The sequence below is a fragment of the Musca vetustissima genome, unplaced genomic scaffold, assembly GCF_032173495.1.
Source record: "Musca vetustissima isolate MV318-11 ecotype Yass unplaced genomic scaffold, APGP_CSIRO_Mvet_v1 utg1514, whole genome shotgun sequence".
NCBI classification, from domain to species: Eukaryota; Metazoa; Arthropoda; class Insecta; order Diptera; family Muscidae; genus Musca; species Musca vetustissima.
In genome coordinates this window covers 33,279-50,623 of record NW_026883157.1, presented here as the reverse complement: position 1 = coordinate 50,623, position 17,345 = coordinate 33,279, and the positions used below count along the sequence as shown (strand labels likewise).

General features: G+C 35.4%; 1 protein-coding gene across 1 annotated transcript; it reads left to right on the top strand.

Annotated features, from left to right (window-relative positions):
- Nucleotides 1-1,704: 1,704 nt before the first annotated feature.
- On the top strand, nucleotides 1,705-7,005 carry LOC133329922 (uncharacterized). The gene is made up of 2 exons (XM_061538380.1): nucleotides 1,705-1,995; nucleotides 6,556-7,005. The coding sequence occupies exons 1-2, from the start codon at nucleotides 1,705-1,707 to the stop codon at nucleotides 7,003-7,005; spliced, it is 741 nt and encodes a 246-aa protein (XP_061394364.1).
- Nucleotides 7,006-17,345: the final 10,340 nt, after the last annotated feature.

Sequence of the window (17,345 nt, the reverse complement as noted above, 5' to 3'; positions counted from 1 at the left end):
TTTCAGAAGTCAATCAAAGAAGTCAAGTTTTGCTATGTATATTTTTCATATAAATGGAGGACAACGTATTGGTGCGGAACCCACCTCTCTCCTAACCTACCGCTCACTCACTCACCATACCACAAATGCCAATAAATCAAAATGCAAATATACATCAATTCGTCAAAACATTAGTGACAACAACTAAAGCCTTTAACATGCTAATCCTGTGACAATCTCTACTTTTGGCACCCGACAATTATTGTTTATCAGTCGGTCGTTCGGTCGGTGGAGAAATATGGAAAATCAAAACTCATTTATAAACATAGGTGCCCATCAGTATACTTTAAAGTAGCTGCCTACTCACACGCATTGTTATGCTCTTTCAGTCAGTCGTTGTTTGACAGGCAACGAATGAACACATGCTGGGGTGCGCGCACGACGTCGTGTCCGCACAACAAGAAAATCAACGAAATAACACTTAGGGATAAAAGTGTTGCAATATATTTTGGATTTTTATTTTATTATTTAAAATTCGTTTTGTATGTTTAAACAATTTTAAAAACAACAGAACAATTGCTGTTTTTTAATAATTAAATATTTGATAATTATCGTAATATTTAATATTATAATATGATTATTATCTCGGTATATGCTACTTTATAAACTTTATTTGATTTTTGTGACATATACAATTTGTAATTCATATAAAAACATTTTTAATAATGCTTTTAATTTATAAAATAACAAAAATTAAATTCATCAATAATTTTTTCCGACCACAAAAATGTACACACAATTTTGTTCTGTACTGTTCTGTTTTCTCTCACACATTATAACGCATTTTAATTTTGGGCACCTATGTTTATAAACCACTAATACGCTCTCTCCTCCCTCTTTTACTCAATCAACATTTCTCTTGCTCTTTGCGACAGATGTGGGGGTAGCGACTTTGTTGTTGTCATTGTTAACATGTCGACCAGAAGTCAGAACAGGAACAGACAGAGAGCCGCTCTTTTGTGTTTTTGTTTTTCACACACACACACACACACATATAACCCTCAAAGAGAACACGCCTGCGGTGGTTTGGTTCAGTGATGTTCATAATACTTGCATTGCTATCTATGTGTTTTCTCTCCCGCCTATGCAAAACAAACGACAAATCTAAAATGAGAGAGAATACGTGTGATTTGTTGTCACGAAACCGTAAAGAGCTGAGCAACACTGCTGTGGTCGCAGCCAGCTGGTTCAGAATGAAATGATTCGTGTTTCTGTTAAGCATTCGTTATTTTATTGCTATTGCCATGCACTCATTCGCCCATATCAACGACTGTTGTTACCTAAGCGGCCAACACACGTCAAACATGTGCATTCGATCGGTGTGAAGCTGTTAAGCCACACACATGAAATGGATCCACAAAACTTAATTTTGAATTTCGTTTTTGAAGCGTGTGGATGGACAGCGATAGTGAACATCGGTCTGAACACCCTACCACACGCGTCAAACATGTTTTTTTTCGATTCACATCGATCGAATGGACATGTTTGACGTGTGTGAGCCGCTTTACTTTCCATTCGTTGCTTTTGCCGATTGTACAGTTTTGTTGTGCCGTTGTATGGCAGGCAGGCAGACAAGCAGCAAAATTGTGGTTGATGTACTAAAAATACCAAAGTATTCGTACCATTCAGTCAGTATTCGTTGGCAAGTCCGTGAAGTGTGAACAAATGGAGTCCGATATCTTACAAAAAATACAAAGTGGAGTTTATCGTACGATTAAAGTAACAAGAAAGAGCAGAATATGGGATATTTTCTCAGTAATAGAAAATGAAAATAACGAAATAATAAAGGGAAGGGTGTACTGTCGCAAGTGTTGCCGGATATTTAAATATAATGGCAAACAGACATCAAATTTGATTAGACACGGATGTGTTCAAATGGAACAATCCCATAATGCATTAAATGAATTCATTAGTTCCGATAAAGACGAGCTTGAGGATTGTCGTCCATTCTCTGATGTAAGTGATAGTATTACTCTTACAAAGAAAAAAATCAAGTTTCATCAAGGTTGCAATAGAAGCTGTAAATAAGAGTGTGACGTGTGAATATCGACGGACTAGTGGACGGACGAACAACGACTTTATAAAAATACAGTTTTTGTGTGTTACTTTACATTTTATGAATTACTATTGAATAGTATTATAATGGGGGTAAAATCAACTGAGTTTCAAAAATTATTTTTCGTAAAGTATCGATCAAACAATTTCAGTTTTATGCTCGTTGGAAGGGTGATATTTCGCAGTAAAAAAAATATTTTGTTAATTTTTGTTTGGTGCATTCAGTTGCGAGTTAAAAATGGAAATGAACAAAGAGAAAATTCGGTTCATTTTAAGTTTTTCTTTGACAAAGGCGAAAATTCAAGCCAAGCGGCTAAAATTGTGAATGGTGTTTATAGTTCCCGATACTTTAACAGCCAATTATGGGCAATTTTGGTTTTCGTAGATTCCGTTCAGGAATTTTTGATGTTAAAGATTCACCTCGCAGAGGTAGGCCGGTCGAAGTTGATTGGAATGTTAGCAGTCGTAACATCGCCTAGGAGCTAAATAACCACCATAAAACTCTTTTAAACCATTTACAATTGACAAAAAACGCCAAAATTGCCCAATACACATCTACAGGGACTCGACAGAAAAAACTTCGGGAGCTTGGTTGGAAAGTTTTAATGCATCCGCCATACAGTCCGGACTTGGCACCAAGCGATTATCATATTTTTCTTGCATTTCCAATTTTTTTTTAATGATAAAAAATTGGTATCTAGGGAGGATTGTAAAAATCGACTACTAGAGTTTTTTGCAAATAGAGAGCAGGACTTTTATGCCAATGGTATTATGAAGTTACCTTTAAAATGGCAACAAATCATACAACAAAACGGTGTATATTAGGTCCAAATCTGACATTCCGAAGCAAGTTAAATAAAGTCCTATAGCTCATATAAAAATAATGGATTTCTTCTTCCCCAATCTAAAATCATAAAAACACACACAAACAACGAAAGAATGTGTGTGTAGCTGAAAGTGTGTGTAATAACAAAACACATGTCCAACAACTATTGAGTTCACGAACGTTTGTTGTTACTGTTGTTGCCGTTTTGAGCATTCTCGAGAATTCGGGAATGTTTGTTTTCATTCGTGAGAGAATGTCAGAAAGAATTTCAACCACCAAACGAAACGAACGTTGTTGTGTGCTCTCACTCGGATGTTATGTGTGTGCGACCATTCTTTGGCGAATGTTCGTTTGGTAAAGAATTTATCGCCATAAATTCATTCTTAAAATGAATATACAGTAGATATCGAATATAAGAAACTCAAAAAATCCGGAGATTTCTTTCTTATGTTCGTTTTTTTCTTATATGGAATTATAGGATATAAGAAAGTATAAGCTCGGTGTTTTTTATAATCTTTCTTATATGAGATGTGCTTATATCCGATATCTACTGTAATGCTATGTCGATTTAAGCATGTCCGTCTGTTCTCATTGTATAGCACATCTCTGTACTTAAAAATAACTAATATTGACCGAAGTTTCAGGATAGCCCCCATATAACGTTATCCCTAATATTCGATATTTCGGGGATTTAGGACACGATTTCCAACCGAACTGGCTGTTATTTGGTATTTTGGGTTCTCATTGAATAACATTGAATATGGACCCAAGTTTCAGGATAGCCCCCTTATAACGCTACCCCCCTATATTCGGTATTTATTTTCCAAACGAACTGGCTGCACCAAATATAGATTCATAAAACGCCGGCACCACTCTTAGGCAGTTTGAGAATTTTAATCATTTTTTTTTCGGGTCTTTCTCAATATTTTTAAGCTCCTATCTTAAAATTAATTTTCTCCTAAAAGCCTCCAATAATGTTATATATTTTGAATGTCATCCTCATGTTGGAGGGAATAAAAATTAGGCCGGATCGAACTTAATAGTACATTTACATTTAACCGGGTTTCGTTAACCCAGTGGGTTTCAATTGGCAATTCCTCATAAAGTAGGTTAACCCGGTAAACAAGTTTTAATGTATAAGCTGTTTAACATCGTTTTAACATTTTTTTTATTTTCATTAACTGTTCAAAACGAAGTATATGCCGACTATTCACACCATTCGTAATATGTGTTATGAAGGCAAGCAATGCTCTGTATTCGTTTTATTCTGTTCTGATGTGAGATGTCGACAAAAGGCAACGTTTTGTGTGAATGTATTCACAGGTAGAGTGTCATTCAAACCGTTCGCTGTTGTCGTCACATAAACACCCTTCCACCTTGACCACCACTTGCCAATATCCATAACCACGAAATCAATCTAAGCCATTTGGAGCATAATTACAACGTAATAAATAGTTGTGAAAACAATGTCAGCAGTACACGAAAAAAAAAATTCGGTTAGGGTATACGCTGTACAGTGGGCAACTGAAAATCAACTACCACACCGGTCATTTTTCTCTGACCCCAAACAAAACACCCACAATACACGACAATAATTGTGGCTTGCATGTGTGAATGGAGGGGGTCAGATAACCAAAACACACAGAGCACACAGATATTTCAATCAAAGAGTGTTCATAAAATTCACATGTTTATGAAGAGGGGGACTTTTGAGAGAGCAAGAGAGGTGAGAAGGCAGCCACTCTATCATATGTTGTCGTCGTTGTTTAAAAATAAATCAAAACAAAAGGCAATCCCCCCAATAATACACACAAGCACACACACACACTACACATTCTATGTTTGCACATTTCTCTCTCTCTCTCTGTCTCTGTCTCAAGAGAGTTATTCTGCTATTCGCTCTCTCTATCTCTTTTTGTTTTGAATGCCATTGCTCCACTTTATTAACGTGAAATGTTTGTGTGTGAGTATGTATTTTGTTGTTGTGTCCACCGTACACTACTGACATCTCATTTGCCAATGCTGGCGATCCGACGTTCGTTGTGCTTTGCCTGTCGAAAACAACCCAACTAAAATTGCTGAGAGCCTAATGAAATGCTTGCTCGTGTTATTTTACGTGATGGTCGCACGTAAGTTACCCGTTGTTAAACGGTGTCGCTCACTCACAACCACTGGTGGTGGTAGCTGCCTAGTTGTGGTGCTTCTTACACGGGATTAAATGTGGCTGACGATATGCGCTCGTCAGGCGCGCACCCAACGCAACACCGTGCCATCAACATCAGCAGAGTGCTTGCTGGCTGGCTGGTTTGGCATGCATGTCCCCGAATGACAGCCAGGCGGCAGAGGAAGACGAATCATTTCGGACTACAGCTACATAATGGCAAATATTTCTGGTGGATTATGCGCTTTTACGTGTTAAATTCTATAAATTGTGCTCACACATGTTCCCCCAAGTACCAACCAAGCAACCATCCACATGTACACAACACATGTCTGTCTGTCTGTTTATTCGCATTGCCGCACACAGCACTACACCTGATACACCAAAAAAACAAACGGCATGAACAATTGTGTCGTCACTAACGAACGACAACAACATTGGCCAAACATAAGTTGGGGGGCATAAACAACAAATTTGCTACGAGAATGGTAGAGAAATTGTTCTGTGAGAAAGATGGAGAGAGAGAGAGTGAAAAACAAACAGTGTGAGTGAGAGAGTACGTTTTTCTTACTATTGGGAGGATACTTGGAGTTTCATCCAACAAAACGGAACTTTATTGTTGTTATTAGTAGAGCTGATGTTCGTTTGTTTGGAGAGAAAGCAAATTCGTCGTTGTTGTTGTTAGGTGAGAATTCCGATGCCTTAGAAAAAAATGCGTTGAGGCGCCATAAAAAAAACCAAGCACGCACACACGCGAGAATCGATGACAATTATTCTAAAAATGCATTGTTTGGACTTTGTTTATTCTTCGGAATCGGAATTATTAGGTAAATCGAATAGGAGAAGAGTCTTTAAAATGGTTTAATCAAGGTGTATGCATGAATTACAACAACTAATTTTATTACAAAAACAATAATCATTACTTTTTTATATTGAATTCAAATTCAAATATTGTTCATTTCATTGCCTTAATTTTAAGTTAACCCGAATAGTGCTGTAATTATTTTTTTCGAATTGTGGGACGAAACTGTCAGCTTCTTTAGATTGTGGGCCACTGAATTCAAAAATTTGATTTGTATCCTCTTTTCTTATCAGGATAATAGACAGGATCAATTTTTGGGCTGTGGCCGTATGTTCACACTGGCACTGCTCGGGTACAGGTTTTTTAGATGATTTATAGATCGCATTATGAGTGTGACCATATGGTCACGCTAGCACAGCTCGGGTTAAGATATTCATGTTCACACATGAAAGAAATACAATTTTATTCATGAACGTATGACATTTTTTATAAAAAAAGAAACAAGTGGATACTTTTGACTGTAACTTCCGAAAACTTTTTGGTCCTTTCACCTAAATTTTTTGTCATCAGGACTTTTTTTATTATCGAAGAGAACCAAAAATATAATTATTGTATTTATAATTCTCATTCAATAATTTAACACTATTTTCGTTTTATTTATTCTCATTTCAGTGTTCCGTTTCAAAATCGCCCATATCCTTCGATGAACCTGATCCTCCCGTTATAAATGCTGCACAACCTGCCAAAAGATCCAGATACAGCAGCACGACGGATATGCAACCGCCTTCACCACTATTGACTCCGGCTCCACAACCTGTCCCAGTATACACACCCACTACAAAGCAGGAATCGCAGCGATATATTCAAACAAACGAACGCGATGAATCGGATGTCTTTGCTGAAGGATGGGCCATTAGCTATCGTAAACTATCGACGGAACAAAGACTCTATGCCAAACGTTTAATTGATGAAACACTACTGTATGGCCAGCTGGGACAGTTGTCAATTGCCACCAGTCTTAACGTGGATCCGATATCAATTTCGCAGGGTCGTTATCGCCGGCAAAAGCAATACAAAGCGACGGACGGATGTAATGACAATGAAAGATATTCTGATGCCTGAATGTGGTTTAATTTAAAACTAATAATAAAAATATATTTAAAAAATAAGACTATTACAAATCAGACTAAATGGTTAATGTATTTTAATTTAGAAGAACGCATTACCTGGATACGGGCTAAACATTAAATGAAATTCTGAAAGAAAATAAGAGAATATTATTGTATTACTTTTTAGTTATTGTTTTACAGAAAATAAAAATATCCTTTTATAAGTAAAAATGTTCAAAATGCTTTCTTTGTATGATCATAAGGAATTTCGTTGAAAAGAAGTGGGTTCTGGTCATAGACTAAAGATGTATAGTTCGCGAACGAACTAGTTCAGATGATCGATTCAGTTGAAACTGAACTTGTTCATTCATAGTCGTTCTTTATAGTTCTTTTGACATTTATCAGCTGTTCGGACTTTTACATCGTTCGTTCGTTCAACCACGGATGTTTTCTTTGACCAAAACTTGTCGCAACAACAAATTGCTTGCGTTTCATAGACAAATCTGTCATGTTGCCAATGAACTATTACATCGTTCGTTCCTTGCAGTTGGTTAGCCGACTTCACCTAAATAAACGGAACGATAAGATCGACTCCATTTTTGCCAAACAAATCATCACGTTAATATTTAGGTATATGATGATAATTTTAAATTTTGCCATCCTAATACGGAATATTTTATGACAGTTAATTGTTTTTGTATTTTGTTCTTATTGATCGTTTTGTTTTTGAACAGTATAGAAGCCAGGTGTCACTAAATATTGCTGGGGGGTCCCACGGAAACCTGACCCGTCATATGAAGACGAAGCATCCGTTAACTCCGTTACACCTGGAAAGACAAGAAATGTCTCTAGGAATTCAAAGTACCCATACCACTAGTTCGGGACCTGAACCTATTGATGTTGAGTTGCCTACCACAAGCTCTCAATCAAGAAATCAACAACAAAGCATAACACCGTATATTCGCAGACCAGCACCTATACGTAAAGTAGAAGCGATTGATATAAAAGTACTTAAAATAGTAGCAAAGGGGCATCATGCCTTAAAAATTGTGGAAGAGCCAGAATTCAAGAAGCTAATAGAGATGGACGTCAAGAACAAATGCCTCCTATATGGCTGTAACTGCTCATTTTATAAATGAAAACTGCGTTTTAAAATCATATTTATTATTATGTGAGCAATTCAGCAAAGCATACTGCTGAAAACTTGGCCGAATTTTTAAAGAGCGAACAAAATTACAGCTATTGTAAGCGACACGCTTCAAATATTACTGCGGCAATACGTCTAGGGCAATGGAGGGGGGTGGGATGTTTCGCGCATTCCTTAAATTTGGTTGTGGAAGCTGGATTGAAAGAAATCAAAGACACTGTGGTAAAGGTGAAAAGCATCGTGGAGCATTTTCGAAGAAGCTCAAAAGACCTGAACAAACTCAAAAACTTATGCGTCTTCCAGAATTGAAGTTGAAACAGTCGGTCACTACGCGATGGAACTCTACCTATGAAATGCTGGAGAGAATATAATGTATAAAAGATGCCTTGATAACGACCATATGTTTGATTCGTCCTGATTTGCTGCTTCTGTTTGAAGACTGGGAAATAATAATGTAATAAAAGAAGCCATAATCATTTTGAAACCTTTTTATGAAATTACAAAGGAAATTTCATCAGAAAAAATTTTTAAACTTTCAAAAGTTACAGTAATGTGGAATATTTAAAAAAAAATGCATAGCTAAAGACAAATCTACAATCTTCACGGTTCCTAATATGCTTTTCAGTATTTCAAATGAGCTAATCAGTCGTTTTGGTGTTTTCTGCATAAAGAGGGTTTTTCTCCCTCTTTATTCAGAAAGCACCATTCTGGATCCCCGTTTTAAAAGAAGAAGTTTCAAACACGACATGTCGCGCGTGAAGGCGTTAAAAACGTTGAGAAGCAAAATTAGCCACATTCGATTGCCAAATGAAGAGGAACAAGAGCAACAAACTCCGCAATGTTCCACAGCAGAAAGGAATTTGGAATTTTGGTCCGAGTTCGACCAAGAAACAAATATAATTGTCCATTCCGAAAATAATCCTGCGGCTAGCATTCGGGAATTGGAAAAATATATAAATGAAGAATATGTTGACCGCAAAAAAGACCCGCTTTTATATGAGGAAGTTTAAGAGGTTGGTATACGTATAATATGTGAGAGGCAATAATATAGGTTTCATTAATATATTAAAAAACTAATTATTTTCATGAAATATGAAATATCAATATTTATATATATTATATATATATATATATATTATGAAATAACAATTTATACGCATATTTTTATTTGATTGAATAAAATTCAAACAAATAAAAAAATAAATGAAAAATGTATTTTAACAGAAGTAAATAAGAATAAAGTAAAGCTTTCCATGAACTAAATAGCAAATGCTCGTTCAGTGTACGATTCCCAATCTTCGTTCACTAATGTGTCATTATCGGCGAACTACTGAACTAAAAGAACGAACTAGTTCGTTCATAAGAGCTGAACTATAAAGAGCGATCTTCTTAATGAACTAGAGAGTGCAACACTATCATAGACATAATTAATATCCAAGAAAATGTGGAATGAGATTTAGGTTGTAAAAAAATTTTCCTTCTTCCAACATTTGCGTTAAAAGTAGGAATAAATATGAAATTAGAGAAATAATTTAGTTGAATAAAAAACTTGGATATTCAACCCATTCCAATGCCTTTGAGAACATTCGCATTAGGATTTCTTGAAATCCTTGCATTTTAGGTATATGATGTCTGTGGTAATATTACTGATAACATCGGGAGCAATATGTTTGTCTGAAATATCAAACCTCAACCGGCTCGCAGTAGGCGAGCAAAGAAGTCTAATGGTGTCAATCGCATGATCTTCGTAATGGCCTCTCTTCAATTATTTGAGGATTCTCAGAACCCAAAATACGACAGTTTTGTTGTAGGACGATTATGTAAACCATAATATTAATCAATTTACACAATGTCAGCGCTTATCCAATCCTTAGATACTTTCCAAGTTGACCGGGAAATCATAGACAGGATTAAATATATGTTAAGGAATAGATGGATTAGCTGTAGCATATAGGACATAACAATCAGAGACAAAGTAGGTCAGGGAACACCACAGAGAGGGATTTTGTCACCACTCCTGTGTGTAACTACCATAAATGGACTCTTAAGGAACTTAACCGATGAAGGATTAAAACCAGTCTGTTATGCAGATGACGTTATAGTACGTCTTAGGGAAATAAGCCTAACTTACTATGCAGAAAAGCTGAAACGGTGCTAAAAATCGCCTACGATTGGGCTAAACCGAGGGGCTTAAACGTAAATCCGGACAAAACGGAGATATGTCTTCACTAGAAAGACAAAAATAGGTCAGTATGAAGAGTCCATCTTCCAAAACAAAACGATAGACATATCAAACATAGTTAAGTATATGGGAGTAATTCTAGACAAGAAACTTAAATGGAAAGACCACATACAGCAAAGGACTGAAAAGGCCCACAGATGCTGGTCTTTATGTAGAAGAACCGTAGGCTCTAAATGGGGTTTCAGTCCAAAGATGATACACTGGATCTATAAGAGCGGTTTTAGACCAATTCAAACATTCGGTGTCTGGCTGACAGCAATAGATAAAAATGTAACGTAAAAGCGTTGCAGAAAGTTCAGAGAACGTGTTGCCTAGGTATATGTGGGGCAATGCGTACAATACCAACTAGGGCCTTGGATACAATATTATATATACATCCAATAGACATCCAAATAAAATATAAAGCGGATGTTGCAGCTTTACGACTCAAAGCAATAGACGAGTGGATAGACACCGGACACAACATACCGCACAAAAACATATTACATGCAACTACTGAGTAAACAATCAATACCTTTGATTCAGACCGCATACCTGAAACGAGAGTAGTAATACGGCGCGAAACTAAAATACCAGATAGAGAACAATGGAACACTACTTCAGATGCCGCCATGTTACTGTTGCAATATAGATGGCTCTCGACTTTTTATCGAAGAACCGGGTACCGACATTTTTATTCGTATTGCAGATCACAGCACGATCCTACAGGCAGAGGTTCAAGCTATAAAATAGTGTCTTAACTGGTTAAGTTCAAACCAAGGACAAAATACAATAAATATTATTATGGGTAGCAAAGAAGTTATAAAGGCAATACCTTCTAAAACGGTTAAATCCCAAACTGTACTGGAATGTATAAATACCATTGATGATTTCTCACAACAAGGACCTGTACGAATTATATGGGTACAGAGTCACCAAGGAGTCATAGGCAACGATATAGTAAATCAACTGGCTAGGAGTGCTACTGCACTACCCACGATAGATGTGAATTCCGCCAAGCGAAACACGCAAAGGAATTAGGAAATGTGCGAATGGGATCCACAAAATCCTTAGGGCACATCTACTTAAAATTGGATGCGAAAGCAGCAGCATGTGCAGAGCGTGTGGGGAAGACAGTGACACGCTGGAACATTTCCTGTGCTATTGCCCAGCATTATACGACCTGGCAAATATCCTTTATATTAAGTAATATGATTCCTTGTTAGTTATAACTTTATGAAGGAAGACGAAAGCTCCATATTTAAGATAGTTTTCAAATGTCATGTTGATCTTAGATATGTTTCTCAAATTGTCATTAATTATGTTTATAGTAAATTGATTGGTTGCGATCCTACATATAATTGAACATCATTAGCATATTTATTTAATTTGCAATATGTCAGTGACTCCGGTAGATCTTTGATGTATATGCAAAATAATAGAGGGTCCAAAACCGATCCTTGGGGAATGCCGTTTTTACAGGCAAATGCGAAGAGAATATATTGTTGTGAAAAACTGCTGGTAATCGGTTCCTCAAGTATTAGTTAATAAGACGGCAGGCAGAGCCAGAGAAGTTAAACAACGTTTGAAGTTCCTGTAATAGAATATTGAGATTTACGGTGTCAAATGCCTTGCTGTGGTCTAGATGTACGAGGAAGGAATATTGCATACTTGATTACATCTCAAATCTTCAGTGACGTCTAAGAGAACTGCTATACAGGGTCTGTTCTTTCTAAATCCAACAGTAAGCATGTTGTTTTTAGTAAAATATTTTTTAATTTGCTTGTACATCAATGTTTACATTACTTTAGATATTAAAGGCAATATTGTTATAGGACGATAGTCATGATTAGATTTGGAAATTGGAATAATTTTTGCCTGTTTCCATGTTCAAGGGAAGGTAGATTTAACAAGAATGGTGTTTATGCAGGGCAGAATTGTTGGTAAGATTAATCTTATTAGCTTCGGATTAATACCATCCATGCCCTCAGCATTCGATTTAATTTCATTGAATGTTTAAAGAAGTTCAGTGTATTAGACACATCTAAAGGAGAACTCATTTTCATTTTGAACAATATTCAAATGTGAATAAATATTATCAGAATTGGCCGCCAAGTTTGGACCAATGAATTTTAGATTTAACTTTTCAATATCGATATCATTATTTGAATGGTGTCTAGATTTGTTTCCAATGCCTTTTTCTGTTGAAAATTTATATTTATAGTAAATAGACGTTGCCTTTTGTATACATCCGATTCCATTAATTAGTGTTATCTCGAGCTTCTACATTTGAAAATGTTGAATAATTTGGTCTAAACAGATAGTGGTCTAAAACCGCTATTTGTGTATATCCTCATTACCCCTAATTCAGTAATTCGTAGAAAATGCTCATACAACCGAAAACTTTTATAAAATTTGGTTTAAATTCAAACAACAACAAAAAAAGTACGATGTTTGTACCAAAAACAACATTGACTATCAAAATGTATTACAGCCGAATTCCTCCTCGTTCATTCGGAGTTCAAAGAGAAACTAGTTTGGGAATTTCTTTCGAAAATTTAAGAAAGATATGAAAGTGGTGTGAACAATTTTATGGGCGCCGCATTCCCTCGGCGGCTGTCATTGTAGCTGCTGCTGTACTCATCCTCCTAAACAGCATAAATCTTCGACAACAACGACGACGACAATGACTGCTGTGGTTGCGTTTAGCAACCGGCATAACTGAAACGGTCTTCCCTAACCAACTAGCTGTCCAAACAAAGAAGCTACGAAGAACGACGCTTTTATTTAATGCGGCTGAGTACAATTCAAAAAGAGCGCCAAATTGTTGACGTCCGTCAAACATATTGGTTGCCTGTTCACAGGTTTTACTTAGTTGCTTGGTTGGTAGTCAGTCATACGTTTAACACAAACGCTACTCAGACGAGCGAACTGCTAAGGCATCATCATCTTTGTTTGGTAAACAAAACCTTGCGACGACAAACGACCAGCCGACGACTACCATAGACACCGTACGTGCGCTGCTGTTGTCATTGCGCGACACAGTTTTGCGTCGTCAAACGAGAATGAATACGAACGTGCGACGACGTTACGACGAAACCTCTAGAGCGCAGCGACATTTTTAAGACAGATGACGTATGTCAAAAGCGTTGCGCGTCTATCGCAAAATATACCAGGCTAGCAGGTAAAATCATAGGCGGACCACCCGGAATAAATGACAAACTAGTCGAAACGAGAGCTTCTTCAATAAGGGGAGAACAACAAACCAAACAATAGCAATGCCCAATGGGGGGAGAGTGGCCACATTTCGCTCTTTGGCTCCACACAATTCTCTCCCAACAACATCGGCTCCTCTCTGAATTCTTGGATATTTATTTACTTTACGAATTTGAGTATTTATTTAGTTTTTGTTGTTGTGTGTATGTGGGGGACAGTCAGAGAGTTTATTAAACTCTTAAAAGAGTTATGGCTGTGGCGTTGTTGTTGATAGTTCTTTCTCCCCACATTGTGTTGTTGTAGTGTATTTGTTGCTTTATTATTTCTTCAGTTCATTTGAGGTTTCTGACTCGATTAAAGTATCATCGTGTTTGCCTTGCAATATGATTCCACCTCCTCCCCTTTTCCACATGGACAATTGAAAAAATAAACGAGTACAATGGTCGGAATTTCTTGCTTGTAACCGAATAAACGAAGTAGCAAGCAAATGTTGTGTTGCGAACGACAACGAAAACACGGCTGTGGTTCTTTCGTCGAGCAAAGTGTATTTCATCAGTCTATAGATTTGAGTAGGGGTATGCACGTTCATACATGTTGCGTTTTCTTTTAATTTATTTAGTAAAGAAATATTGAATGGAATCAGCGTAAATATAATTTCATAATATCTTGATTTTTTCATACGTAGAAAAAATTGTTATTGGCAATAATTTGTTAATTTGCGTGATAAATTATTATTCTAACTGTTTTTGGAAAAACTGCTTCACATTCAAACCTAAAAAATGATTTATTGATTTTAATTATGTTGTAAAAATTATATTAATTTTAATCGTTTTTATATGTAAAATAATACATTACAATATCCAAAAACATAAATATAGTTAGGCGGGAAAGGGCCATTACAAAAAAAAAAAACTTGACCTTAGCGTTGAATTGATAAAATCTCTACCACTGTCCCGTAATACTGTTACTCGAAATAGCCTCGAATTTCTTTCGCAATTGATGAGAGCACAAATTTGTGACATTTTTTGAAAGATAAGGGTGCCTTGCATTCGGACTTAAAAATGTTTAGAGGCGTGAGGTGGTTAAGTAGGGGCTCGACTCTTTGATTTAAAAAATATGTAATGGCGTTCCTAGAAAGTTATAATATGCAGGAATATCAAATGTTGGAAGATAGTGATTGTATTGAAGGTCTGTCTTTTTTATCAATATTTCGCAATTATTACTAATGTGAACATATTTCCATTTTTGAAAATATAGTACACAATATGGACTAGATTACCTTTGTTTATAGAATATATCTTATAAATGTGATTCTTTTTCCGTCGATATATTTGTGTGAGCAGTTATTTTCTTATTTACAATATCATCTTTCAAAGAAAACAAATAAATTGACCTTCTTACACTTAAATAGCTTTATGCTCGTTATAAACTGCAGTAATCAAAATATCATCGATAATTATATATAATTCAAAAATCTATGCATTTAAAAAATACTCGATTTCTTAAGTTTTTCCCAGTAACTTTGTCTTGTTATCGTTTTTTGAAAAGTGGCACTAATTTTGTCTTTCAATTGTAACTAGTTATAACAATATTATTTTTTGGGAAAAGAGGTTTTTATTATTATTGAGTCTATAGATTACAAAAATCCTTACAGACTAAACTAAAAACTATAAGGATTTACAAAATCATATTTTTATATTAGGTTTTTAAATGTAATATAATTTTTCTTTTTACGATATCACGACTGTCAGAAAGATCGAAAATATTGTATAAATTATACAATACAACAGATATCGGATATAAGCACATCTCATATAAGAAAAAATCGGATATAAGAAAGATTATCAAAAACACCGAGCCTTTTAACATATTTTCAGTGTAAAAATTGCTTCATATAAGAAAAACGCGAATAAGAAAAACACTGATATAACAAATATTTGTCAAATATTTGTCAAACACCAAAGTTGACAAAGGTATTGAAAACGTTTCATATAAGAAAATATTTAAGATTGTTGGTCACACTGAATATATTAAAATATTGTTAGTCAAACTATGAACTTAATTTTATTTTTTTTATTTTGTTTATTTAAATTTTTAGTTTTTGAGCTACTGAGTTTTTTCTTGCCAAACTGTAATTTAATTTCGTAACTTTGTATTTTTATATACTGAATGGTTTTATTTAATAATTTTTTTTTTTTTAAATATGATTTTCATTTAAACATTTTACTTTAAGAAAATATATTCGTATAAAAATAGATTTCTTATATGCGTAAGAAGCAACTTTCTTATATCTGATAATTCCATATAAGAAAAAACGGATATAAGAAACAAATCTCTGACGTTTTTTTTGAGTTTCTTATATCCGATGTCTACTGTATTTTCAACAGCATTTATAAGAATTATATTCAAAATAAACTCAGAAATTATTTTACCTTGTATGACATTTAATATAAATGTAATATTTATCATAACTCGGCGACTTTTTAGTGTCGGTAATTTTATTCTAATGTTGAAATTCGAATGTTATTTATTTATTAGTATTTCAATATAAATTATGTATGCATTTTTTATTAAAAAAATATTTTTATTTTTTAACAATTAATAATATGAAAAACTTTAATGTGAAACTAATTTTTTAGATTTAGGTTCATTCAGCTCAGGTTCAGTTGATGTGCACTTTGCTTCAAATTATCCTTAAATTTCTAGGATTTTCTTTTACAGAAGCTGAAATAGGTCGCTACTGTCCTTTATGATAACTTAGATGAACGGACAATAGGAACATTTACACAATATAGTCTGTGAAAGAAGCAGAAGATGTAGAGCGTGTAGGGGAAGTCAGCGATACGTTTGACATTTCGGAAGCCCTTGAACCCAAATCTTGAGAAATAATACTATTCATGCACGACTTGAGTTCTTCTAACTTTCCTGCCCTTTCTTGAGCGAGTAACATGCATTTTCACTGGCTTAAGTGCTTTCCCTTCGACTGCTAAAAAGATGCCAAAATCCCGGCCAATCATAAACAGGTATCGATTTTTTATATATACCTAGGCAGGAAACTTAAATGGAAAGATTACATAAAGAAACGGGAAGACAAATACACCGATGTTTGTCCTCTGCAGAAGAGCCTTAAGTTCTAAATGGGGTTTTATTCAAAGATGATACACTGGATCTGTAAGAGCGCTATTAGTCGAATCCTCACATAAGCGTCCAGTTTGACAGACAGTAATGGACCAGAATGTGATGTAAAACCGTCACATGTTGCCTAGGTATATGAGGGACAATGAGGACAATACCAACTAGAGCTTTGGAGACTATATTGTATATACAATAGGTCAGGAGGCTGACCGATATTCTCACAGGACATAACAGCCTGCAGGCCCATTTACTTAAGATGGAGAAGACAGATAAACGTTAAAACACTTCCTGTGCCACTGCCCAGAATTTTGAAGCTTCCAAATCCAATTCCTAAGTAATGACACTTTTCGTGAAATAACCGGTCTATGGAATGTGAATGAAGAAATTGAAGGACTGCATAAACTAAACTGAATTCTTAGAAATTTAGGATAATCAAATTCAAATATGACTTATTCTAAATTTCTTCCATCTCTAGAGCGTACAACGTGCCACTTACAGGCATAAGTGCATGTTCTAATATTGGACATGAGGTGCTGTAAACCAACCCTCTTCTCAGCCTAACCTAAAGTACGTGAAAATCCGTGATTGATCTTCGATAACAACTATAGGAAATCATTGTGTACACAAAATTCTA